The sequence below is a fragment of the Saimiri boliviensis genome, chromosome 6 (genome assembly GCF_048565385.1).
Source record: "Saimiri boliviensis isolate mSaiBol1 chromosome 6, mSaiBol1.pri, whole genome shotgun sequence".
Classification (NCBI taxonomy): domain Eukaryota; kingdom Metazoa; phylum Chordata; class Mammalia; order Primates; family Cebidae; genus Saimiri; species Saimiri boliviensis.
The window spans coordinates 60,787,460-60,815,272 of NC_133454.1; the positions used below are offsets into that span (position 1 = coordinate 60,787,460).

Genomic DNA, 27,813 nt, shown 5'->3' on the forward strand with positions numbered 1-27,813 from the left:
GTGTAATCCCCAAGAAACCACTAAAAAAAAAATACCATGAGATATAGATAAAAATCCAACAGAGACATAAGATGGAAGGCTAGAGACTATTTGATTAACCCAACAGAACGCAAAAAAGGTGAAACAGAGGAACAATGAAACAACAAAACCAGATGGGATAATCAGAAATGAAGACAATATACCTCAACACAGACTATCAATATTATGTCAAGTGTTAATGGAAGACACACCATGCAAATAAACTAAACACAATAATCAAGAAACACAAAGTGTCAGACTGAATATAAAAGCAAGATCCAATATATGCTACCTGCAAAAACACTTTAATTAAAAAGACAGAGATAGGCATAAACTAAAAGGATTCAGATAGACACGCACACACACGCACGCGCACACACACACACACACACAAACACACGCCTTGCAAACAGTATGCATAAGAAAGCTTGAGTGGCTACATCTGTATCAGACAAAGTAGATTTAAGACAAGTATTACAGAGAAAGAAGGACATTTCATAAGGGTAAGAGGGTCAATTCATCAGGGAGATGTACTCAATAAAAGAGCTTCGAAATATATAAAACAAAAATTTAAAAAAACTAAACAAATAGAAAGAAATGCACAATAATGGTTGGAGATTTTAATAATCCTTTCTCATTAATTGATAGAATAAACAGACAAAAAGTATCAGTTGGAACACAGAGGATTTCAACAATACTATCAACCAAGTTAACCAAGTTGACAATTATAGTACATTACAACCACAATTGCAGAATGTGCATCATTTTCAAAGGTGCATATTACATTTGCTAAGATTTACCATACAGCAGACCCCATATCAGTCTTAACATATTTTAAAAGATTTAAGTCATACAAAGTATGTTCTATGACAAAATTAAATTAAAAATCTATTTTTAACAAGATAGCTAAAAAACCTCCCAAGCACTTTGAAATTAAGTGGAAAACTTCCAAACAACCTATGAGTTAAAGAAGAAATTGCAAGAAAAAATTAGAAGCTGTTTTTAAATCGAATGATGATGAAAACATACCTGATCAAAATATGTAGAATTGAGCTAAAACAGTGCTTAGAGGGAATTTTATAGCTTTAAGATTTTTTTTTTAAGTTTAAAAAATAATCAAATTTCCCACCATAAGAAGCTAAAAAAGGCCGGGTGTGGTGGCTCCTGCCTATAATCCCAGCACTTTGGGAGGCAAAGACAGGCAGATCACGAGGTCAGGAGTTTGAGAACAGCCTGACGAACATGGTGAAACCCTGTCTCTACTAAAAACACAAAAGTTAGCTGGGCATGGTGGCACTTGCCTGTAATCCCAGCTACTAGGGAGGCTGGGAAGGAAAATCGCTTGAACCCGAGAGGTGGAGGTTGCAGTGAGCCAAGAAGGCACCATTGCACTCCAGCCCGGTGAACAAAGTGAGACTTCAAATCAAAAAAAAAAAAAAAAAAAAAGCAGCAGCAGCTAAAAAAATGAAGGGCAAATTAAACTCCTACTAAGTAGAAAGAAGGCAATAATAAAGCCAAGAGAGGGAATCAATACACTAAAAAATTAACAAACAATGAAAGAAATCAAAGAAATCAAAACTGGTTCTCTGAAAAGATTAATAAAGGTGATAGCCCGGGCACGGTGGCTCACGCCTGTAATCCCAGCACTTTGGGAGGCCAAGGCGGGCAGGTTGCTTGAGGTTGGGAGTTCCAGACCAGCCTGGCCAGCATGGTAAAACTGTCTCTACTAAAAATACAAAAATTAGCTACGCGTGGTGGCAGGAGCCTATAGTCCTAGCTACTCGGGAAGCTGAGGCAGAGGTTGCAGTGAGCCAAGATTGAGCCATTGAACTCCAGCCCGGGCAACAGAACGAGACTGTCTCAAAAAAAGTAAAGGTGATAATCCCACAGACCAGCTAACAACAGAGAGTGAGAGAAGGAGGAGAGAAGGAGAGAAAGAGAACACAAATTAACAATGTCAGGAATAAAAGAGGGGACATCACTATAAACCTTATAGACATTTTCAATGATAAAAGAACATTATAAACAAATGGATGGTGAATACATTCAATGATTAGATTAAATAGATGAATTCCTTGAGAAACATAACTTATCAAACCTGATTCAATAAAACTGAATTCGTAATTGAAAATCTTCCACAGAGCCAGCCTGGCCAATGTGGGTGGTAAAATCCCATCTCTACTAAAAATACAAAAATTAGCTGGGTGTGGTGGCTGGTGCCTGTAATCCTAGCTACCTGGGAGGCTGAGGCAGGAGAACTGCTTGAACCTGGGAGGTGGAGGTGGCAGTGAGCTGAAATTGTGCCACTGTACCCCAGGCTGGACAACAAGAGCAAGACTGTCTCAAAAAATAAAAAGGAAAAAAAAAGAAAGAAAATTTTCCGCAGAGAAAACTCCAGGCCCAGATGCTTTAACTAATATGCTCCAGCAAACATTCAAGGAAGAAATAATACCAATGTAATACAAATTGTTTCACAAAGTAGAGATAGACAGGATAATTTCCAACTTATTTTATGACATTAGAACAAAATAAAATTTCAGAAAAAGAGCATGATGTAAAAATTTTTAATAAAATATCTGCAAATCAAAGCCCACATTATAGAAAAAAGATAAAATACTGTAACTAAGTGGATTTTATTTTAAAAATAAAATGCCGGCTTAATATCTGAAAACCAATTAATGGAATTCATCACATTAACATAATAAATTGATCTACATATATAAATTGATCTGTAGATTCTACACAATCACAGTCAAATTTCCAGCAAGGTTTCTTGCAAAAATTCATAGGCTGATTCCAAGATTTATATAGAAATGCAAAGAACCTAAAATAACTAAAACAAATTTGGAAAAAAAAAAAAAAGAAAGGACACAGTTGGGTAACTTATACTACTTTATTTCAAGACTTGCCATAAAGCTACAGCAATCAATATAGTGTGGGATTGGCATAAAGATAAACACATTTTAAAATAAATTAGGGATGATAAAAAAAAGACAGACACACACACACATATATATATACCATTGAAACAGAATAAAGATTTGGAAATAGATCCACACATACATGATCAATTGATTTTCAACAAAGTTGTCAAAAGCCAAAACAATTTAATGGGGAAGGGATAAGATGTTCAATGCATGGTACTGGAACAATTGAATAGCCATATGCAGAAAAATGAACCTTGAAGCCCACCACTGTGGAGTGCCTCAGTAGTCCCAGCAATTTGGGAGGCTGAAGCAGGATCCAAGGAGCTGAAGACCAGCCTGGGAAACAGCAAGACTTTATATCAAAAATTTTTAAAAATGAAACGACACTATGTACAGAAACTAATCTGAAGGCTGGGCACAGTGGCTGATACCTGTAATCCCAGCACTTTGAGAGGCCAAGGTGGGTGGATCACTTGAGCTCAAAAGTTCGAAGCCAGCCTGGCCACCATGGTGAAACCCCATCTCTACTAAAAATACAAAAATTGGCTGCGCATGGTTGTGGGCACCTGTAATCCCAGGAGATGGAGACAGAAGAATCGCTTGAACCCGGGAAGTGGAAGCTGCAGTAAGCTAAGACTGAGTCACTGCACTCCAACCTGGGTGACAGAGCAAGACTCCATTTCAAAGAAAAAAAAAAAGAAACTAATCTGAGATGGATCATAGACCTAAATACAAGAGCTAAAATTGCAAAACTTCTAGAAGAAAACTTAAGAAAAAAACCTTAGTGACCTTGAGTTTAACAAAGACTTCTTAAATACAACATAAACACAAAGTATAAAAAGGAAAATATCAACAAATTGCACTTCATCACATTTAATTTTTCTTTTTGAGAGGGTTCTTACTATGTTGCCCAGTCTGGTCTTTAACTCTGGCTTCAAGCGATCTGCCCACCTCAGCCTCCCAAAGTGCTGGGATTACAGGCATGAGCCACCGTAAAACCGATATTTAACAAAGAATTTTTATCTAGAATTTATAAGAAACACTTACAACTCAATCCTAAGAACACAAACAATGTACGAAAAAAATGCACAAAAGATCTGAAGAGGCACTTCACCAAAAACGACATACAGGCTAGGCATAATCACGTCGGTAATCCCAGAACTTTGGGAGGCCAAGGCAGGCAGATCACTTGAGCTCAGGAATTTGAGACCAGCCTAGGCAACATGGTGAAACCTCGTCTCTGCTAAAAATACAAAAATTAGCTGGTGGTGTGCACTTGTGGTCCCAGCTACTTGGGTAGCTGAGGTGGGAAAATTGCTTGAGCCTGGGAGGTGGAGGTTGCAGTGAGCTGAAATTGAGCCACTGCCCTCCAGACTGGGCAACATAGCAAGACCCTGTCTTAAAGACACACACACACACACACACACACACACACACACACACACACACAAATACATTGTAAATAATCATTTGAAAAGATGCTTAAAATCCTATGTCACTAGAGAAAAGCAAATTAAAAGTGAAATAAAATACCAATTTTATTACTGCCCATGAAGATGTCTAAATTTTAAAGATTGTCCATAACAAGTGTTGGTGAGAATATGGAACAATTACAGCTCTCAAACTGGAAAACAGTTTGGTAGTTCCTTAAAAAGTTAAACATGGAGCCGGGCGCGGTGGCTCAAGCCTGTAATCCCAGCACTTTGGGAGGTTGAGGCGGGTGGATCACGAGGTCAAGAGATCGAGACCATCCTGGTCAACATGGTGAAACCCTGTCTCTACTAAAGGTGCAAAAAATTAGCTGGGCATGGTGGCACATGCCTGTAATCCCAGCTACTCCGGAGGCTGAGGCAGGAGAATTGCCTGAACCCAGGGGGCGGAGGTTGCGGTGAGCCGAGATCGTGCCATTGCACTCCAGCCTGGGTAACAAGAGCAAAACTCCGTCTCAAAAAAAAAAAAAAAAAGTTAAACATGGGAACTAAATGATGAGAACACATGAACACACAGAAGGGAACAATACACACTGGGCCCTATTGGAGGATGGAGGGTGGGAGGAGGGAGAGGATCAGGAAAAGCAACTAATGGGTACTGGGATTAATACTGCGTGATGAAATAATCTGTACAACAGACCCCCATGACACAAATTTACCTATATAATAAACCTGCACATGTATCCCTGAACTTAAAATAAAAGTTAAAAAAAAACAGTTTGAACGTACACTTACCATATGACTCAGACATTCCACACATAGATTTTTATCCAAAAGAAATGGAAGCATATGTTCACACAAAGACCTACACAAGAATGTTCATAGCAGCTTCATTTGCAATATGCAAAAAGTAGAAAAAACTGTTCATCTATAAGCAAAGGAACAAGCAAATTGTGGTATATCCACACAATAGACTACTACCAAACAATAAAAAGAAATGAACGGTTGCTATACTTAAAAACATAGATGCATATCTAATTACACTAAATTTAATAAGCCAGACAAAAGAAAATGTAGATATTGTATGATTCCATTTATGCAAAATTCTAGAAAATGGAAACTAATCTACAATGACAGAAAGCAGATAAGTGGTTGCCCAGAGATTGGGCGGTGAGAGAGAGGGATGATGCATATGCTGAATATCTTGATTATGGTGATGGTTTTGCAAATGTATGCAGATGTCAAAATTTACCAAATTGCCCACTTTAATATGTGCAGTTCATTATATGCCAATTATCTTTCCATAAAGATATGAGAGAAAAAAATAAAATAAAATAAAACAGTAATACATGATGACCAAGTTGTGTGTATCTCAGAAATGCACAGTTGAGTTGGCATTTGCAAATTAATTTAGGAAATTAATTTATTAATTTCATCACATTAACATCATAAAGGAGAAAAGCTATATAATCATCTCCACAGAGGCAGTAAACAGAAATAATAAATCTTCAGAATAATAACAAGAAAGCATGTCACAATTTAAAGTCATGAGCTTCTAGTTTGAAAGGATTCACTGAGTATAACATAATGAATGAAAAACAACCCTCATTCTAAAACACATTATTGTAAAATTTCAAATGAGAAAGGAAAAGGAGAACATCGTCAAAGCTTCTAGAGAGAGCCAAAAAAAGTCATATAATAAAGGAGCAGGAATCTAAAGGTGGAGAACAGAGTCAGCAAAAAAAAAAAAAAAGATGGAATCAGAACAGATTTGGGGTTTCTCAACATTACTTAATGCTAGAAGAGAACAAAGCCTTCAAAATGCTAACTCAAAACTTTTTTGCAACCTAGAATAACAATCTATCAATGAAACTCTCAATCAGGTACATGTCAGGTGAATAATAATGTTCTTGTATATCCTAAAAACTATTCCCTCTGTACCCATTTCTCAAAAATATGCTGAATGGTTTGGTTTGTTGTGGTTTTTTTCACCAAAACAAGGAACTATATCTACAAAGATTTTTAAAATATGGCAACCAGAGGACAGGAGAGGAAGGCAAGAAGAATCCCCAGCATGAAGGGGAAGGACGTTCTCCAGACAGCAGCTGTGCAGCTCTAGGGAACGACCAGTTTGCAGCAGAAAGATGGAAAAACTAATTGGGATGTTTTCAAGAAAAAAAAACATGGAATTGACACATACAGTACCTGATTTCTTTAAGCATTATATTATTTATACTTTTAATTTTTTTGAAAATTATGATTTTTAACATTTTAAAGACCTTTCTGGTGAGGAGAGACTGTATCTTCAAGATTAGCCAGTTCTGGCTGGGTGTGGTGCCTCACACCTGTAATCCCAGCATTTGGGAGCCGAAGGTGGGTGGCTCACTTGAGGTCAGAAGTTCGAGACCAGCCTGGCCAACGTGCAAAAACCCTGTTTCTACTAAATACAACAACAACAACAACAAATTAGCCAGGTGTGGTGGCACATGCCTGTAATCCCAGCTACTTGGGAGGCTAAGGCAGGACAATCGCTTGAATCTGGGAGGTGGAGGTTGCAGTGAGCCAAGATGACACACACAGCATGACTCCATCTCAAAAAAAAAAAAAAAAAAAAAAAACTAGCCAATTCTTAGAGATAGCAAAGAGTTTGGCATGCCTTCGATATGCAAACTAAACCAAGGCTGAGCCCTGCCCCTTCTACCTGACCTCTACAACCCAGGAAGCAGAGTCCTCTGCCTTAGTTATCCCAGGGTCAGGTACTAGGCACTAAGGACAACTCCTAGTGTTTATACCTTGCAGAAATTGTTCAAACTAGCCAGTCCTAAACTGTTTACCCCGTCTTGTCTTTCCTGAGGCACTGGCCTGGCTCATTCTGTCTCCAGAGGACACTGGAGCCTTCCCACGTGGCCCCGCATGGCCCCACTATAAAACTGGAGCTACACGTAAAAAGAAAAAAAAGTTGGCCGGGCGCGGTGGCTCAAGCCTGTAATCCCAGCACTTTGGGAGGCCGAGGCGGGTGGATCACGAGGTCAAGAGATCGAGACCATCCCGGTCAACATGGTGAAACCCCGTCTCTACTAAAAATACAAAAAATTAGCTGGGCATGGTGGCGCGTGCCTGTAATCCCAGCTACTCAGGAGGCTGAGGCAGGAGAATTGCCTGAACCCAGGAGGCGGAGGTTGCGGTGAGCCGAGATCGTGCCATTGCACTCCAGCCTGGGCAACAAGAGCGAAACTCCGTCTCAAAAAAAAAAAAAAAAAAAAAAAAAGGACCACTTAAGTGGAGGTATGAGGGCTCACGAGAGAGAAGCCTCACAGCTGTGCGCATTCAGCATGTCAAGGGCTTTTGGTCGTATGTTTTACAGAAGGAATACAGAGCACTGGTTAATCTGGTAAATCGTTTAAATTGAAGGCAGTTAATAGGGCTCCTACTGTAATTAATCCAGATAATAAAAGAGGATGAAATAAAACAGCCTTAATCCATCTACTTTTGCTACCCTGTCCTTTTCCCATGGGTTAGATAGAAGAAATACTACAAGGAACAGAGCTCAAGATCATCCTTCTCAGGGTCATTCAACTCGCCCTGAAATATTAACCCAGTTGAGGGAACTCTGGAAATGAGGATAAGTTAAAGCCCTTCTCAAGCGCAGGCTATTTTATATATCCTTTGGCTTAATCCACAAAATGAGGTGGCAAGGTGTCAAAAGAGATGACAAAGCAAAATCTGCCTTTTGGACCATGATGGACCTGATTCAATTTCAGTAACTAGATTTATTCCATTATTGCCTCCGTCTGTCTCCTTTGTGGTTTGGGTAAGTACCAAGCACCACACCTGTAAGCACTGCAAGAGAAAATGCACAGCCAAGAGTTCAAAACAGGACCTGAGACACGGCCTCCTGTGTCCGTGCTGAGGAGGCTTGTGGCAAATCTTAGTCTCAAAGCCACCATCTTACCTGCTTGCCGTCAATGAAGCCTTGAGGTTTTGAGTACTTTAGGTTGCTAATTACTAGAAAAATGGAGAAGGATATATACAGCTACAATTTCAACAAATCAGTCAACTGCTGATCTCTTCGCTGTGCTATTTCGAGCAATCATCTACAAATATATTGCCGAGTAAGGGGAATCTGTTTCTTGCTCTTTTACTTGGACTCAGTTCTGAAACACTTAGAAAGATTAGATCCATCCAGCTCTACCGCTTGCTGAGCCCACAGGGCTGTGACAGCCTTCCTGACAATAAATTGTCAAATTTTCACAGCTGAAACTAGAAAACGAAGTGAGGCAGAAATTGGTTTTTAACATAGAGCTATTAAATCATTTTACCTTTTGCTGTGCTCTGCATGTTTATTTCCACCCCCCACCTGGCCCCCAAATTCATTTGTTGAAATCCTAACGCCCAAAGTGATGTATTAGATGGTGGGACCTTGTGGAGGTGATGAGATCGTGGAGGTGGGGCTGCCCACAAGTGTCCTTCTAAAAGAGACCCAAGGGGGCACTTAACACCCTTCTACTTTAGAAGGACACAGTGAGAAGGTGCCACCTGTGAACAAGAAAGCAGGTCCTCACCAGATACCGAATCTGTCATTGCCTTGATCTTGGAATTCCCAGCCACCAGAGCTATGAAAATCAATTTCTGTTGTTTATAAATTATTTAGTCTAACATATCCTGTTACAGCAGCCCAAACTGACTAAGAAATATTCCATATGTAGATTCAGCTGGGAGGGGCAATTCGGTCCCTTATGGCCTTTGCAAATCAACTCAAAATAAGTATCATCTTTATTTTTCAGAAGCCCTTAGGCTACTTTCTTCCTTGGAGTCAATAACTCACGGAGTGTGACTCTGGTCCAGACATATAAACGTCCCCTTGGTTGAGTTTCATAGAGAATTCTAGGCCAGCATGGTGACTCACGCCTGTAATCCCAACACTTTGGGAGGCTGAGTTGGGCGGATTGCTTGAGCTCAGGAATTTGAAACCAGCCTTGGTAAGGTGAGAAAATCCCATCTCTACAAAAAATACAAAAATTAGCTGGGCACGGCTGGCGTGCGCCTCTAGTCCCACATACTTGGGGAGGGAATAGGGGTGAGGCTGGAAGATCACTTGAGCCCAAGAGGTCGAGGATGTAGTGGGCGAGATTGCACCACTGCACACCAGCCTAGGCAACAGAATGAGACCCTGTCTGAAAAAAAACGAATGCCTTCTTCCCCATTGTATGGCCACTTCACTAACATCTGGGCCCCACCTCTGGCCATTGTCAAGTGCAAGATCCATCAGCACTTCTTGTCAGCATTATTCTTGGTGGGCCTGAACTGTTCATCTAAGACAGGAAACCCTGATTTTTTAAAACCATCATTATCTGAACCAAGAGAAGCCTGTGACAGTTTACTCCTCCTCTTATTTCAGGCCTGAACTGTTCTTTAGATGGGAAAACCTGATTTTTTTTAACACCATTGTTATTTGAACGCAAGAGAAGCCTGCGACAGTTTCCTCCTCTTATTTCAGGCCTCCTTATTCTTCATGTTGTAGTACGTAGATTAGAAATATTGAAAGCAATGGCAAAAACACAATTACATTTGCACTAACCTAATAGAAGTGATCTGCATCTATGCTTTTTATACATAACCATTCCTATCACCTCGGATATGTTGGCTGTCTTCCTTATCTTGTTTTTCATCTCCTCTACAACTCCTACCTTCCCAACAATAATTTTTTTTTTTTTTTGAGATAGGGTCTCACTCTGTTATCTAGATTGGAGTGCACTAGCATGATTTCAGCTCACAACAACCTCAGCCTCCTAGGCTCAAGCAATCCTCCCACCTCAGTCTCCTGAGTAGCTGGAACCACAGGCATGCACCACCATGCCTGGCTAATTTTTTTTATTTTTGGTAGAGTTGGGGTTTCACCATGTTGCCCAGGCTGGTCTTAAACTACTGAACCCAAGCGATCACCCACCTCGGTCCCCCAAAGTGCTGGGATTACAGGCATGAGCCTCCATCAACAATTTTGAGCTTTATTACACAATGAGGAAGACTGCTGAGTTACTGAATGTTTTTCTAACTGGATTCTACATCTTCTGAAGTCCTGCTAAACCAGGGGCCCCGGAGAGGTACCTCAGTGTCAGAGCAGTTGCCATTCAGAGCCTCGATGTTTGGATCCCTCCAGTCTTCTGAGAGTGAAGGGATGTAATTGTCTGTCAGAGCATCCCAAACCCTGTAAACAAAGAGAAGCTCTCATTAACACACATCTGTGGCCTGGCCCCGCCTGGAGGAAGGAAGAGCTGGGCTGGGAGAGGAGAGACGTTTCTGTGTGTGCCAGGCTGAGATCATCTGCCTTCCAGCATGCAGTGGCAAAGCAGCTTACAAACTGAGTCAGAGGCACATACAGGGAAGAAAGAGCATGGAGCCTGGACAGGGGCTTCAGTGTGAAAGGTGTTTGCTTTAGGAAAGAGGAATTTCCTACCATTGAGATACAAATGGCACTGTCTACAATCAAACTGCCTCTGACCCTGAAAATAAATCTGCCCCTCATCCAAATAGCTCACATTTGAGATGCCCATGTTTCTTTTCCTATGAGCAGAGAGAGACAGAGAAAGAGAGAGAGAGAGAGAGAGAGAGAGAGAGAAACTAGAGACAGAGAGATTTGGGCAGATTTTCTGGCTGAATCTCATTAAGATCAGGATCATTATCTAGTTTATAACCTTTTCAGTTTCAGAGGCCTGCAATCTAAATAATCAGGAATTCCCTCCTTGACATCTAATGTAGGTAAGGGAGTAATGCCAATGCTGTGAGTGCTTACTCACTATCCAAAATGTTCTGTCGAACCCATGCGTTGCAAGATTCTGCCCGCTAGCAATGCAGAGTCTAAAGCCTGCATTGTGTCATTCCAACATCATGGACACTCTAAGGTAAATACTACATACAAAAGAAATCAATAAATACACCTCTGTCTACACAATTTTTTTTTAGTGTGGAAAGATGGAGCTGCATTTATTACATTTCTTTTTAAAATTCTGAAATGCACATTATAAGGACTTCTACAATTCTTATTCCTTATTTCAGAAAGATTTCTTAGGGAAAAAGGGGAGGGAGGGTGGGGAAAATTCTAAAGTCACAAACACACATCAGGAAAATACATAAATTATTCAATACCAAGAGATTAATGTAAATCAGTAAACAAAGCCCCTAAGATAATAACTGCCAAGGAAGCCAGTGGCACCTGAGTTAATATTAATGAGGCCGTGTGCGGGTAGCAAATGCCTGTAATCCCAGCACTTTGGAAGGCCAAGATGGGCAGATCACTTGACTCCAGGAATTCGAGAGCAGACTGGCTGACATAGTAAAATCCTGCCTCTACAAAAAATACAAAAATTAGCCGGGCATGGTGGCATAGGCCTGTAGTCCCAGCTACTCGTAAGGGTTGAAATGGGAGGATAGCCTGAGCCGCGAGAAGACCCTTAGGAAGTCAAGGTTGCAGTGAACCATGATTGTGCCACTCCAGCCTGGGTGACAGAGCAAGAGCCTGTCTCAAAAAAAAAAAAAAAAAAAAAAAAGTAAAATAATGATAAAGATAAAATAGTGCTCTATGCTGCAATCTCCTTCAGGTCCCTATGCATGTCAAACACAAATGATACCTGTGAGAGCAAGATTTTAAAAATAAGCAAATATGTATATATATACCAGCACACAGACACTTAAAATCAGAAAGTAATGAGGGCGCTATTAACTAAACAAAATGCCCATATATCACGTCACATTTCTGATTTTGTTTATGTCAAGAATGCCACATGATATATGGGTGTATAAGCAAAGAGATTTTCTTAGTGCACAATGCATATAATTGGTGATGGAACAAATAAAAGGAACCCAAGAAAACACAGTTTAATGGCAGTGCTAGGGGCATCTGCTTATTCATTATTTTCCTACCATTATAAGAAAACCTTTTGAAGAGAACTCATCAAGTACTTATTAGCCATCTACACAGCAGGATTTCAGAGCAGAATTCTTAAACCATGGGTGATATCCTAATCTCCAACAGGCACTATTAGAGCTGCATTAATCCAGGCTAATTCTAAATCCAAGTGTCATTAGCATTCTAGAGCCAAGAAATAAATAGGATTTGCTTTCTCCAAGACAAAACTCAAGGCACCACACCCGCTGGAAAGGTCACTGTAGGACTACTTTTTACATCACTGCATTACATTCTCTGCTGCAAGAATGAACATGCATACTAGGCACTGACCTTCAGATTTGTCCCTACAGAAAGTGCCTGCAGAAAGGAAATTCAGCAAAGCCCAAAATAGGCAGGAGCCTTTTGTATCTTGCCCAGGCTGGAGGGAAGCTGAGAACTTTAACGAACTACACACTTCCCAATGACTTTGAGACTATTTACATCCTCAGAGTGATAAGCAGGGGCTCTCTTGGGATCATTTTGAGTGCAGATCTGAGCCCTTGCTGATAAGCTTTGAATTTTGTCTTCTAATTCTAGATTTTTAGCAACAATTCCCTAAACTTTTATCTTCTTAGCATTTCAAACCATCCTCGTTCTCTTTCACATTTTGTCCAGGTTTCCTTTTTCCTTGCTGACATACTTTTTATCCCTTGAAGTTTATAAACAACCTTTAAGATAAAGCAGCTTTCGTCTCCTTATAATCACTTGCATATCCTTTCCATATTTATCCACTGCCCTTTTAACAATAACAATAGCAGCCAACACTTGCTGAGCACTTACTATGAACCAGGTACTATACTAAACTGGATTCTAAACGTGGATTGATTCATACATTCTTCACAACAATTACACAAGGCAGATACTAATGAGAAAAAAATTGAAACGTAGTGAAATTAATTCACTTGTCTCAGCTCACACTACCAGTAATGGTAAAAATGGGATTTGAACTCAGGCAGCACGGCTACAGAGCCCATATTCCTAACCACTTAACGATTCCAACTCTTTATGAATCATGTAATTGGCATCAGCATGGGCATCAGAATAATATACCAAGTTCCTAATCATAACCTAGAAGACCAGTTTAGAAACTGTCTCTGCTTGAAAAACCCATACTTAGAATGATTCTGGACATAGTGCTTTCATGGATCTACAGAAAAAGGAATGGCAAAGGTAGCAGAGGTAAACGGCCACTTTCTATTTAGATCTCCAGCCCAGGGAGGGGCACAAGGAAGGCACAGGCAGAATGCTGGCAGCCAGCAGCCTCAGCCACAGAGGAGCCGAGGCAGCCAGGGAGGGGTGGGGGGATGGGGGTTGGGGGGGTGAGAAACAAAGCTTTCTGTGGGGAAGAGAATTGGAAGGACTGTCTATCCCATCATATATCCCATCATAAGCAGGGTTCTTGGGAGTGTGCATCGCCCCTTTTGTAAGTACCCGGAGGTGGACTGTAAAGTTTTACTTTCCTGAGAAGCATCCTGCTGTTTACTCTTACCTTGGGGAAAGAAGACTTTGAAAGCTGTCTCCTCTATCATTCATCAAAGAACTAAGATTAAGCAGGTTGCCTCAGTTCCTATCATTATGCTGCCATGACACCTGAGATTCAATTTGCTGTCTCCATCCCTATATAACAGAAAAGACTTTTTCAGGTGCATATTTTATAGCTTGGGCTCAGATGCCCGTAGAATTGACTTAAGTATCTTTCGCCACAGAGAGCAGGAGCTTTGGGAAAGGCTGCTGGCAGAGTATAAGCAAACCCAGTGGAGTAGGGTGGAGACTGGGGGGTGCCAGGACATGTGTACAAAGAGCTGCAGGGCCTGGAACTGGCAACATAGCCAACAGGGCTCTATCAGTCCTGACACACACAAAACCCTTATATACCTATTTCTGACAATATGGCAGGCAGCTTAAGGGGCTTATTAGAATTCTAACTTGCTGACATTTCCCTCAAGGCTGGCTACTTCCCTTGTCTAGTGTTTTGATGGTGTCCAGTCATGCCAATATCCACACTCAAATATGTGTTAATTGAAGTACATTTTTGTTCTACAAGTTGAGAAAGTAGAAATTATTAGCACCATATTAACGCCTTTGCTCAACTTTCTAGATGTCTTCAAATGTTTAAATAGAATCAATACTGTATCTGCTTTCTATAAGAGGAAACTGAACCTCTAAAAAGAGAATTAAATTTTCTTTTTTTTTTTAGCACTATATAACAATTTTTTTATTGCATTTTAGGTTTTGGGGTACATGTGAAGAACATGCAAGATTGTTGCATAGGTATACACGTGGGAGAATTAAATTTTCTAAAAATCCCAGCTACATGTAGCTTTCGCTAGCTGACTATTTGGTATTTACTTGTGTTCAACATGTCTCATGACAGGCAGTTTATCGTGTGCACTTTATTTTTAACGTCACCTTTAACAATTCTCTCTGAAGAACAGGAAACAGCCATTGAATGTTTGGCCCCTCTGTCTGCAGGGTACTTGTAAGAGGAGTGATAGGGATCCCCAGTGAGGCAGGAGGTAAGCTAAGGGCCATCCATTTCCATTTTGTAGTGGCCTCGAAGAGGCTCTGATCTCCCGGCCCAATCTCTTGTAGCAAAGGAAGACGGTGATCACATATACGCAAAGAAAAGATTCTGGGATATTTCCTGAATTCAAAACCAAAAAGCATGTATTCGAATCTGACTCCCCTTTAATGCCTAGAACTTCCGTGCCCTGACAACTCAGAGAAAAGCTGACAAATCTTAGCCAACTCCCCTCTTGGTTAAATAGTTCCAGATGAAGACTAAAGAAAAGAAAACTTCTAAGGGAATCACTGCATTTGTTCTATGATTTGTGCTGTCTTTAAGGAGGCAACTTAACCAAGTATTTCCCTGCTTTTGTTTTAAGCCTCTATTATTTATCTCCAACACCCACCCACAGCACTTTTAATTCATTTTTGGATGAAACGGCCCTCTAAATACTAAACCTGAGGAAGTGTATAACAGTAACATTATTGATATATTCAGGAGAACCATAGTCAGGTGAGATATTAAATCATCCTTTTCCTTTACTTTTAGCCATAATTTCACAGTTGAATATCTGGATAGTGTCTATAAAACAAAGGGTGTAACAAAATTCTGATTTTTATTTTAAATTAGGAAGAGGCTTTAGAACTGAATGCCTAGAAAGTGTCGTGTTAATTTTTCTCTTCCCAGCTTCCCCCCTCTACACTGTCCCCAAATGACACTTTATCTCAAAGGAATTATTCAACCTTTGGTCTCTTAACTGAGGCAGTCAATGAGGCAGTCAAGTCAGAAAAATCAGGCTGAGAAGGCCAATAATCCCATGTGATGGTAATTAACATTGAGTGGCCTCTGCTAATGTGCTAGAAGAGAGTAAGAATCTGCTCATTGGGCCTTCATCCTTAATGGGGCAGAGGAGGGGCTTCCATAAGGGCTAAATAATTTGTTGGAAGCAAAAGGAATGGGACGAATCTCGAAATGTCCTTTTCAGAGCACATCCTAGCTGAGGTAAGAAATCAGGTTCTTTACAGGTCCTTAGCCTTGCTTCATCAAGATTGAGCTCTGGAGGTTTCACAGGTGAGGACCGACACAGTCACCCAGAGTTAAGTGACTTGCCCAAGGTCACACAGAGAGTTGGAGAATAGACCAAAATTAGAATTCATAGTCTCTGTGTTTCTGGTTCATTGGCTGGTGCACTGGATGGAAAAAATATTCTGCATAATAAAGCCCCAGAGCCATTCTTTTTTGACTTATAGATGTTGAGCAGGTAACAGGCTCAGAATCTAAAAGAATCTGTTTGAAACTTAAAATTTAAACACATAGCCCACGGCTATAGTATGGTCGACTATAGTATGAAATGTTCTCTGTGATCATACCTTCCGGCCAGCAATAGCTAAAAAGAAAAGAAGGAGGCTGGGCATGTGGTTCATGCCTATAATCCCAGCACTTTGGGAGGCTGAGATGGGTGGCTCTCAAAGAAAGTCAGGAGTTTGAGACCAGCCTGGCCAATGTGGCAAAATCCTGTCTCTACTAAAAATACAAAAATTAGCCTGGCATGGTGGCAGGTGCCTGTAATCCCAGCTACTCAGGAGCCTGAGGCAGGAGAATCGCTTAAACCCAGGAGGTGGAGGTTGCAGGGAGCCAAGATCGTGCCATTGCACTCCAGCCTGGGTGACAAGAGCAAGACTCCATCTCAAAAAAAAAAAAAAGAGGGAAATGGTGTGGGCCTAGAAATCATTACATGTACATGCAAGGCTAGCTATTATCACTCATCTAGTTTATTCAGTGTTCAATATTTCATTCAAAACTATTATTTGCTCACTTACCACAAACCAAGCACTGTATTAGACAGTGCGGCTGTAAGAATGAATAAGAGAGATATTTGTCCCCTGTATGCATAGAGGTAGAGTCTTACAGCAGTCATCAAGTAAGCAACCCTCTCCCAAATACAGTCAGGTTCTAATCCTCTAGGACATGCCTCTTACCCCATTAGAGGACATGCCTCTTACCCCATTATTTTTGGGTCATTCTTCCCACTCAAATCCACGAAAAGAAAAACAAAAGCACAGGTGCTTCCGACTTCCCTGAACTTTGACATTTCTTGTGTGATAGCCAAGGAACAACCGATGCATATTGTATCCCTGCAGGGAACTCATATAGACAGTAGTTCCCCCTTGCCTGTGGTTTTGCTTTCCCAGGGCTCGGTTATCTGCTGTACAGTACAATGAAATATTTTGAAAGAGAGAGAGAAAGAGAGACCACATTCACATGACTTTTATTACAGTATATTGTTATAATTGCTCTATTTTACTGTAAGCTGTTGTTAGTCTTACTGTGTCTAATTTATAAAGTGTACTTTATCATATGTATGCACATGTAGGAAAAACATTATAATTATAGGGTTTGGTACTGGCAGCAGTTTCAGGCATTAACTGGGGGTCTTAAAACATATCCCCTGGATGGGCTAGGCATGGTGGCTCACACCTGTAATCCCAGCACTTTGGGAGGCCGAGGCAGGTGGATCACGAGGTCAGAAATTTAAGACCAGCCTGGCAAAACATGGTAAAACCCTATTTCTACTAAAAATACAAAAATTAGCCAGACATGGTGGCACATGCCTATAGTTCCAGCTACTCAGCAAGCTGAGGCAGGAGAATCGCTTGAACCTGGGAAGCAGAGGTTGCAGTGAGCGGAGATCGCACCACTGCACTCCAGCCTGGGTGACAGAGCGACAGAGCGACAGAGGGAGACTTCGTCTCAAAAAAAAAAAAAAAAAAATCCCCCAAGGATGGGGGGGGAACCACTGAATTTTTATTAAGTGCCTAAAACATCCTTCTTTAATTTATGTAATGTATTACCCCCTTCTCTTTCTAGTCCCTCCTGAAAGAATACTTTTCTCAGATCCCTTTTCTTGACTACTATTAAGACCCTAGAAAGTAGCTAGCAAGTGACACAAGGAATCTAAATACTCGAAGTCCACATCACCTAGTTTCCACTTTTACATTGTCCAGGGTAGCTCCCTGTGCTCTCAGTTCGGGTTAGATGCTTTCTTATTTGGATATATCCTAACATCTGTAGATAACTCTCCAGGCCTGAGGGGCTGTAACAATTCTGGGATTTTCATATTTCTGGTGTTTCTTGAAGCAAATTCGTCCAATAACATAGATTCCTCCATCATGGTTAATTAATTTTTTCTGGACTTTATTTCTAATATCTTGCTGGATTTCCACTGATATAAAGACAGCTCAAGATAGACCCTGAAATTTACTGTGCTCCTGAAATTCCATTTTGTATCTAGGAAAACCTAAAATCCTTCATTCCTCTAAGACTTCAATTTAAGAAAGTTCTCCGCAGGGGACTGTAAAGGGACATACATAGAGCTACGTCAGCAAGTATCAGGGCACTGCTCCGCTGGCAACACGAAAATGTAAGTAACAGGCCATAAACCTATAGACAGAAACTAGCACTATGTCAAGGAGCCAAGGACTACAGGGCTCTTGACTGAAGCAGGAGAGGGCAATTAAGACTTCTTACTCCTCATCCTGAAGGGTCTCCTCCTCTTCTTGGATCTGTAACTGGTTCTTCACGGGAGCTAGGTTCTCGGTCTTGGCGTTGTAGTTCCGAAAGCAGACATTGAGCTTCTCATCAAATTCATTCACGAGGTCCTCCATGGACTTGAAGCTGATTATTTCAGAAGAAAAATTCTCAAGCTCAGAGAGGGAGGGGTCCTCGAGATGGTGAGGAGATGAACCATAGAAACACCGGGGCTTCTCCTCTGGGTCCTCCGAGCAGCAGGGTCGAAGGTCCTCAAACTCTTCATCCAGACTCACCAGTGGGGCCTCCATTCTTGCTCAGCAGAAGAACAATGGCGACTTTCAGGATGCGTTTATCTAAAAGAAATAAACAGCATGTGAGTTTAGACTAGGGGTTAACTTTGGAGACACACCTGACTCCAATTCCTATTCCAAAAGTTGAGGCAGTGGTTAAGTATGAAGCTCCTGGACCAGACCATCTAGGTTTGCATTCTCTTCTGCCCTACCAACTGTCACCTTAGGCAAGTCCTTAACTGCTCTGTGCCTCTTATTCTTCTCAAGACAGATACAATACTGAACTCACCTCAAAGGGCTGTTAGAAGACTAAAGGAGTAAACACAGGTGAGTGCTTAAAACAGTGCCTGGAAGATAATAAATGCCAATATTGTTGAATACTTTCTGTTGGTATTTTGGTAGTATTATTAGTATTATTACTGTTACGATTACCACAGATCCACAGCCTTAACTATGTTATCTAAAAGCTAAAAGTTCTCTGTGACTTGTTTGGTGGCAAAATGTGACATGATCTAAACTCATCTGGCAACTAAACCTGACCAACATGAATAGAAAGCTGCTCATGGCTTCAATGTATCCCATTTTGTGTGTTTTGCTGCAGAAATATTAACTTTTTAATTATAAAGATTGCTTTCCCAGATCCCACTGGATGAAATGCAGAATATGCATTTTATTACTACCTTCAAAAATCTGAAATAATCTGAATTCCAAAACATGCCTGGCCCCAAGAGTTTTGGATAAGGGTTCCTGTACCTAGATATTACTACCCTCATCAATAAATAATAGAAACTAATAAAACACTGACTGGATGTGGTGGCTCATGCCTATAACTCCAGCACTTTGGGAGGCTGAGGTAGGAGGATCATTTGGGTTCGCTCAGGAATTCAAGACCAACATAATGAGGCCCCATCGCTATTTTTTATTTTAAAAAAAACTAATAAAACATCAATACACACACACACACACACACACACACACACACACACAAACACATCAATACTTTCCAACAAGCGCCTGAGTTGTTTTTATTTTGTTTGTTTTGTTTTGTTTTGTTTTTGAGACATAGCTTCACTCTGTCATCCAGGCTGGAGAGCAGTGGTGCAATCTCAGCTCACTGCAACCTACACTTCAGGCGGGGTTCAAGTGATCCTCCAGCCTCAGCCTCCCAAGTAGCTGGGATTACAGACATGTGCCATCACACCTGGCTAATTTTTGTATTATTAGTAGAGATAGGGTTTAACCACATTGCCAAGGCTGGTCCCGAACTCCTGAGCTCAGGTGATCTACCTGCCTCAGCCTCCCAAAATGCTGGGATTACAGGCATGAGCCACTGTGCCCAGACAAGCACCTGAGGTTTTCGCACACATAGAGCACACACCTAGGAGCAGAGAAATAAACAAAATGATCTATTATCCTGTATCCTGTAAGAAACAGACCAAATTGCCCATGTGCTCCAAAGCCATACGCCATAATCATCTTGGGCACTGCACCCTGGGACACTGCACATGCAGACTTCCCCTCAGTTCCCACCAGCTGTGGGACCACTACCCCTCATCGGGCCCTCTTCATACACTGCTTCCAATTGTGATTTATCCATCTGTGTGTACATCAATTTTAACCTATATTCCTCAAGGACACAGAAATCCTCTGGATATCTTCCCTGGCTCCAAACATACACTGCTTACCCTGTGGCTAGGCAGTCAATCAATGTGTGCTCACTGAAAAAATGATCTGTCCCCCACACACAGTTTTCCATTTTCAATTTCAGGCAGCACAAGCATTGCTGACTATACCCTTCTCCACATGCTCAGCTTCATTCTCTGTAACACAAAAAGGCAACCAAACTTTTCTCTCCTGTTTATACAGTTATTGATACAGTTAGGTGCTTAAATTGGAGCTACGTTCTGAGGACAAACAGACAGCAAAATTCATGAATTTTGCCCTAGGAATGCCTATTTTCCATCTCCACCTACAAAACTAAAACTCTAAATAAGCAAGGCAAAGGACATGCCAGGCAAGGACACTGACAGTTTGTACTGTGATTTTGCTGGAATTAAGTTGGTGACCATTGCTTTAAAACATATTCGGAGCATTTACAGTTCACGAAGGCAACATGACAGGACCTTGGAATACAAAAATATACACAAGTAGTACCATTTCTTGGAAAGAACATAGGCTCAAGAGCCAACAGTTCTGCCAATGGCTGGCTGAGTGACAAGCATCGTCGGTCCTGATTGCCTCATTGGTTATAAGAAAGGTGTTGGTATAGAGTTAACATCTTCATGAGTTAATTTTAATAAATCAATAATTTAATTAATCATTTTTATTGAAATAATATGTTTATTTAATCCAATATATCCAAAGTGTTACCATTTCAAAATGCAATCCACAAAAAAACGAGGCATTTTTTAATTCTTTTTTTTTTTTTATAAGAAGTCCTTTGAAATCCAGGGTATATTTTTCATTCACAGTACATCTCACTCTGGACTAGCCACATTTCAAGTGCTCAACAGCCAAATGTGGCCTGTGGCTACCGCAATGGACAACACAGCTCTAAAGCAAACACAACTAATTGCCACAGGGGTTCTTCATCTTCAGTACATAGACCCCTGCAGGCTCAAAGGTAACTATATTTCAGTGAAATTTGTTTCCTTTGCAAGACTAAGTATTTTATTTTATGCATTTAAAAATATTACTTGAAGAAGAAGCCCATAGGCTTCTCCATACCACCAAAGTCGTTCATAGTGCAAAAAAAGATTAAGAATCCCTGAGCAACAAAATGGTGAGATTAGAAAAGACGGCAGAATGCAGTAGAGAGTAAAAAAGGTTTTACAGCCCAGGGATTTGTGTTGATTAGGGCAGTACATTGTGATGGCTAAGGGCATAAGTTTCAGGTTCCTGTCCTGGTCCTGTCACTCCTAGAGGGGAGACGTTGGGCAAATTATCAGCCTCACTATGCCTCAATTTCATCATCTATAAATTAGAGTTTAAAACAGTGCTTCCCTTGAAGATTATTTTTTGGACTAAATGAGATAATCTTTGAAGTGCTAAGTACAATGTGTGAAATATAAAAGGCATCCAATAAAAATCAATCATTCTAGGAAAATCAAAGCTGGGCATGGTGATTCACACCTGTAATCCCAGCAAGTGGAGAGGCTGAGGCAGGAAGACTGCTTGAGCCCATGAGTTTGAGACTATAGTGAGCTATGATCACACCACTGTATGCCAGCCTGGGTGACAAAGTGAGACCCTACCTCAAAAAAAAAAAAAAAAAAAAAAAAAAAAAGCTGGGCGTTGTAGCTCACACCTGTAATCCCAGCACTTTGGGAGGCCGAGGTGGCTGGATCATAAGGTCAGCAGTTTGAGACCAGCCTGGCCAACATGGTGGAACCCTGTCTCTACTAAAAATACAAAAATTAGCTGGGCATGGTGCTGGGTGCCCGTAATCCCAGCTACTCAGGAGGCTGAGGCAGGAGAATCACTTGAATGCGGGAGGCAGAGTTTGCAGTAAGCTGAGACCACACCGTTGCACTCTAGTCTGGGCAACAGAGTAGGACTCCATCTCAAAAAAAGAAAAAAGTAAAAAAATTCTAGGAAAACCAGGATAGCTTACTTACATAGAAATGTGATGTGGGGCCAGGCACAGTGGCTTACACCTATAAACCCAGCACTTTGGGAGGCGAGTGGATCACCTGAGTTCAGGAGTTCGAGACTAGCCTGACCAACATGAAGAAACCCCATCTCTACTAAAAAATAAAAAATTGGCCAGGCATGGTGGCACATGCCTGTAATCCCAGCTACTTGGAAAGCTGAGACAAGAGAATCACTTGAACCCTGGACACAGAAGTTGTGGTGAGCCCAGATCAAGCCATTGCACTTCAGCCTGGGCAACAAGAGCAAAACTCCATCTCCAAAAAAAAAAAAAAAAAAAAAAGTAAAGAATAAGAAAATAAATGTGATGTGGGAGTGCTTCAAGTAAAAGAAAAATTATCCCTGCCATGATACCCTCTGTGCAGTGCTTCAATATGCTTATCAAATGAGGGAACTATTGCTGAAAGAATTTTAGCACCTTTTTTACTAAGATTTTCTTTCAATTCGTTTGTGCAAAGGTTCCTGGATCGTGGGTCACATTGACAGAAATATGAAAGCTAATCTGATAGTGTGGCAGGTATTTACATTGCCTTTAAATTTGTACTTTTCTCTGGGAATGACATGGGAGAACCAGATGGTGACACCAGTGGGGTTTCTGATTTGAAATGACATAGTCTATACGATTAATCAGAAACAAGAGGCCAATCCAACTAGGATCTAGGACTAAGACTGAGTTTTGAGTGTTAGCAACAGAAAGAGTGTGCTGAAAGCACCTATCCTCAGCTCAGGCAGATTGTAGAGAAAATGGATTCATCCGGAAAATTATAAAAGACAAAATGAATATCACAGCTCTAGGGTTCAGACACATGCTCATTTGAACTGATTACTTTTTGCCAACTCATTACCCAGGAGCCCGGAAGTGCTGCATGAATGACCAGCTGGAGATGAAGTTAAGTGAAAGCCAGTGCTGGGAAACAAAAGTCACTCAACACCCAAACTGAACCCAGCATTTGTGGAAAGACTCCAGGCTATGACACAGGAGATGAGAGTCAGGCGTTCTGACTGGGCGCCCTACTGTAGCCTCCAGGAGGGCTCCGTGGGGATGGGACTGGCAGCATGTCCTTAGATGGTGACCCTGTCTTCCTTCCTTTAGCCCGCTTTCTTTCGCCCTCCTCTCTTCACGAGTGCTTTCATCCTTCAACTAAAATGTCTGAAACAACCTTATCTTCCATCATGGCAGGCTTGCCCCCGTCCTCATTCATAGCTCATCTGGGAGCCCTCCTTTCCTTAAAGTAGGATTAATACAAATGATAGCTTATTCCCTTTAGACTTCCATGATCAAAAATAAATACATACATACACGAAAATGGCAGAAAGAAGGAACCGTGGGAGGGTCGCCTTTTCTTTTTCTCTTTACCACAGAACAGAGCGCAGGACTATAGTTGGATTGTCCTACAATGTATTCCATTTCTTTTCACTCCCAATCGATGGTGTGATTTGGAAAAGAAAAGACACTCACAGGGCTTAACAGAGACGTCTTCCTGCAGCATAATGATACACTCGCTGCAGCTCGGGGCTGCGGTACAAATGCTCACTCCCTGCTTTGCTCAGCTGAGCCGAGTGGAGCGGAGCGGTGGAGATTTCACCATGCTAACCCGGTTGGGCCTCGGCACCTCCACAAAAGCCCCATTCCATTTCCTTCTTCCCATCACTTGCTCCATAGAGCAATTGATTACGTGCCTCGTACCCCACGTCCATCCCTAAAACCTGCCCTGTACTGATCCACCTGCAGATTTCCCACTGCTCCTCCGCAGAAGCCAGCCAGTGTGCATGTTGTACCAATGCACATTTTGACAGAAAGAGTATTTCGTTGCATATGGATCAGCAACCCCTTCGCAGTTCTGCTTGCTCCTCTCCCCTTCTTCCCGCTGCTCCATTCACCTCCATCTCAGATCCCCCTCCTCCCCCAGTCCGGTGGGGTAAAGAAAGGCTCCTCCAGACAGCACAATGGCTGGCGCTCCGAGGAAGCCGGGCTCATCCCGTGCAGGCCGCACACACACTCCACTGCCCTTCTGGCCACACAAGCCCGGACACCGGAAAGGGATGAGAGTCGGGGGACCCAGGGTCGGGGAGGAAGGGATAGGCAAAAGGAAAGAAGAAGGGGCTGTGATACCCCTCTGCGCTGTCAAACACTGCTCCTCGCGCTCCAGAGCCCGGAGCCCACCCGACGGCAGCGTGCCCCGCCACCGCTCCGCCGCCCGGGTCCCTTCTTCCCGCCGGTCAATAGTGAAACAATCGCTCCCCCGGCGTCTGCGGCCGCTGCCAGCGGTTCTGACACTGCAGGAATGCGCTGTCTGGGGAAGGCTCCGCACTCCGGGGAGGGGCACAAGCGGGGTCGGAGCTAAGTTCTTAGGGACAAAGAAGATCTTGGGGCGTTTACCGCGACTGGACCAGATAACGGTCCCGGGACTAGGCACCTACCCACTGCCCCACAGCGATCCGGCGGGCGGAGTTCCCACCCTCCCCCAGGCCCCAAATCGCGCCGCCTGCCTTCACACACGCGGGGGCACACACACGCGGGCACACACAGACACGCGCGCACACGCACGCTCCCACACACACACACATTCCAGGCCTGGCTGGAGGACCGATGTTGAGATGATACTGGAGGTGCCCATCATCCCACATCTCCCGGGCCTGGCGCTGCGTCCCAGCTGCGCTCCCTAAAGGGTTGGGCAGGAGGGAGGCGGCCTCCGGTTGTTCCTTTCCAGTCCCAGGATGGGACGGGGTGGGGGGCACTGCGGCGACCCCAGACCGTCCTATCGGAGGATCCCCAGGCCTCCTTACCACCCCCACCAGACCCCACCCCCAGCAGTGGGTCGGGTCCTAACTAAAGTCGCCCCCCGCGACGGCACCTGTACGGGTCCTGGCGGAGGGAGGCGGATCCCGGGGCTCAGCCGGACACCCCCATCCACGGGCTGCGGGAGCGGCCGGAGCGCAGCGCAGCGCAGCGGAGAGCCAGCCAGCCAGCTAGCGCTCCCCCCGCAGCTCCGGCGGCGCCCGGCTCCGCTCCCGCCTCCACCCCACCCCCTCCCCGCGCTGGTGCACGGGCTCCGGGGGCGCGCCCGTGCTCGGGCACCCGCCCAACTGGCACGCGCGGGAGCTGGACGTCATCCTGTCGTTAACATTCATAGCCTTCCTCCGAGCACGTGGGCCTACCTTTATTAATATTTATGAATTACTGTTTCTCCCCTCTTTAACATTGGCTTTTCTGCTTCCCTCATGAATATTCAAAAGCTCCTACATGAGCGCGTGCAGTAACTACCAATATGGATACCTCACAGGGCCTGGTACTGGCTTCTGGATAAAATGCAGGCGATGGCTGCGGGCGGATGCTGGTGGACACACTCAAAGACCCTCTTGGAGTTTCTGGGCTTCCCATTCTCCTCTACTGGAGGCTGAGGAGGGCAGGCCCAGGGACGTCTCCCAGCCCCAGCTGGGTTCAGACCTCAAGCCAGAGGTGAGGAGGCCGGCAGGAGAGCTTTACTCGCCCAAAGATTCGGGATGGGAGCTGGATCCAGCTGAAAAATCTGAGTGAGGTTTCAGGCCCAGGAGGACTTGAGATAATACAGGAAATTCAAGAGGCTGAAATAAGGAAGGTCCCTGGGGTCTTGTGAAAAATTATTCATTTATCTTGTCTACTGTGTATAGGCCTGTGTTTATAGAAGCTGTCAATAAAAAGTCTAATAATTCATGAATACACACAACTAAGAGCACAAGAACTATAATTATTGAAGGAAGGCACTGGAGAACCCCAACTACTTTTGCCCGATGGCAAAGTACCTCTGGGATGAACGGAGGACTTCAACTACAAGGGACAGGGAGCTTCTCTTTTGCTTATTTATGCATTCATTCCACAGATGTTTCAACCATGAGAAGGATGGAAACAGGAATCATGTCCCAATGAGATGAGAAGCAGCATTGGCCTATTTTCCTTTGCGGGAGCAATAACCAGAGGATATCTTCCTGTAAGAAATCATAAGGCCAGGCACAATGGCTCACACCTGTAATCCCAACATTTTGGGAAGCCGAGGCGGGAGGATCACTTGAGTCCAGGAGTTCAAGACCAGCCTAGGCAAAATAGTGAGACCCCATCTCCACACACACAAAAAAAATAATAATAGTAGCCAGGCATGGTGGCTCATGCTGGTGTCCCAGCTACTCTGGAGGATGAGGTGGGAGGATCACTTGAGCCCAAGGGGCTGAAGCTGCGGTATAGTGGTGATCGAACCACTGCTCCAGCCTGGCTGGCAGCAAGGGGACCTTGTCCCAAAAATCAATCAGTCAATCACAAAGAGTAGCTGGTTAAAATATCCCTAACTCTCCTTCCCCGGGATCTATACCCAGTTCTGTGACCTTGGGCGAGTTAACTTCCCTGTGGCTCATCTGTAAAATGAAGACAATAACAGTGCTCACTCGTGAGACCTGTCGTGGGATTAAAGGAGTGAATGTAAGTAAAGTACTTCCAGGAGGCTATGAAGAACCTGAAAGCTGAGGACAGGTAGTCTAGGCTAGGTTCCTGGGATGAGAAATCTCTGAACATGAGCCCAGTTATTCTCCCAGCAAACACTTATTTTATTGTAGTAAGATATATATAACATAAAAATTACTATTTTAACCTTTTGTAAGTGTACAATTCACTGGTATTAAATGCATTCACATTGAGGTGTAACCACCGCCACTACTCATCGAAACAGAAACTCTGTATCCATTAAACACTAACTCCCAAGTACTCCCTTCCCCAGCCCCAGGTAAGCACTATTCTAACTTTGTCTCTAAAAATTTGACTATTCTAGGTACCTCATATAAGTGGAATCATACAATATTTAATTTTCGTATCCGACTTAGTTCACTTAGCATGTTTTCAAGGTTCATCTATGTTGCAGCAATGCCAGAATTTCCTTTCTTTTTAAGGTTGAATAATATTCCGTGGTATGTATATACTACATTCTGTGTATCCATCTGTCCACGGACATTTGGATTGTTTCCATCTTTTGGCTGTTGTGAATAATGCTACGAATCTGTCATAAGATTCGAGTGAGAAAGAAAGAATTAAAAAAATAATGCAAGTTAAAAAAAAATAACTTGAACTCTGGTGTACAAATTCGAGCAAACACTGGTTGCATTCTGGGACCTAAGCTAGAGGCTGGAGAACTAAAAGTGAAGGTATGCCTTCAAGAGGTTCCATGTTTAGCATGTGGATTTCCAGACTCTGCTGCTTGGAACCTGTAGTGGATTGAATGCTGTCTACTTAGAACCTCAGACTGTGACCTTTACAGATGTAATTAGTTATGATGAGGTCATACGAAATTAGGGTAGGCCCTAAATCCAATGACTGGTGTCCTTATAAGAAGAGGAGAGGAGGCTGAGCGTGGTGGCTCACGCCTGTAATCCCAGTACTTTGGGAGGCGGGTAGATCACCTGTGGTCGAGAGTTCAAGACCAGCCTGGCCAACATGGCAAAAACCGAACTCTACTAAAAATACAAAAAAAAAAAAAAAAAAAAAAAATTATCAGGG

General features: G+C 42.7%; 1 protein-coding gene and 1 pseudogene across 3 annotated transcripts in view; one reads left to right on the forward strand and one right to left on the reverse strand.

Annotated features, from left to right (window-relative positions):
• FEZ1 (fasciculation and elongation protein zeta 1) overlaps positions 1–27,813 on the reverse strand; it is a 114,951-nt gene that overhangs the window by 24,952 nt on the left and 62,186 nt on the right. Inside the window, exons 1-3 of one of the 3 annotated variants that reach the window (XM_003923540.4) lie at positions 25,151–25,335; positions 18,352–18,707; positions 10,481–10,580 (exon numbers count right to left, since the gene is read on the reverse strand). In XM_003923540.4, coding sequence (XP_003923589.1) covers positions 10,481–10,580; positions 18,352–18,662 — 411 coding nt within the window. In that variant the 5' untranslated portion in view covers positions 18,663–18,707; positions 25,151–25,335. Of the gene's footprint in view, positions 1–10,480; positions 10,581–18,351; positions 18,708–24,408; positions 24,475–25,150; positions 25,336–27,813 lie in introns of those variants that run through there. The other 2 variants (XM_010334394.3, XM_074400799.1) reach the window with 2 other exon arrangements.
• Positions 21,183–25,861, forward strand: LOC101042333 (putative uncharacterized protein MGC39545; annotated as a pseudogene).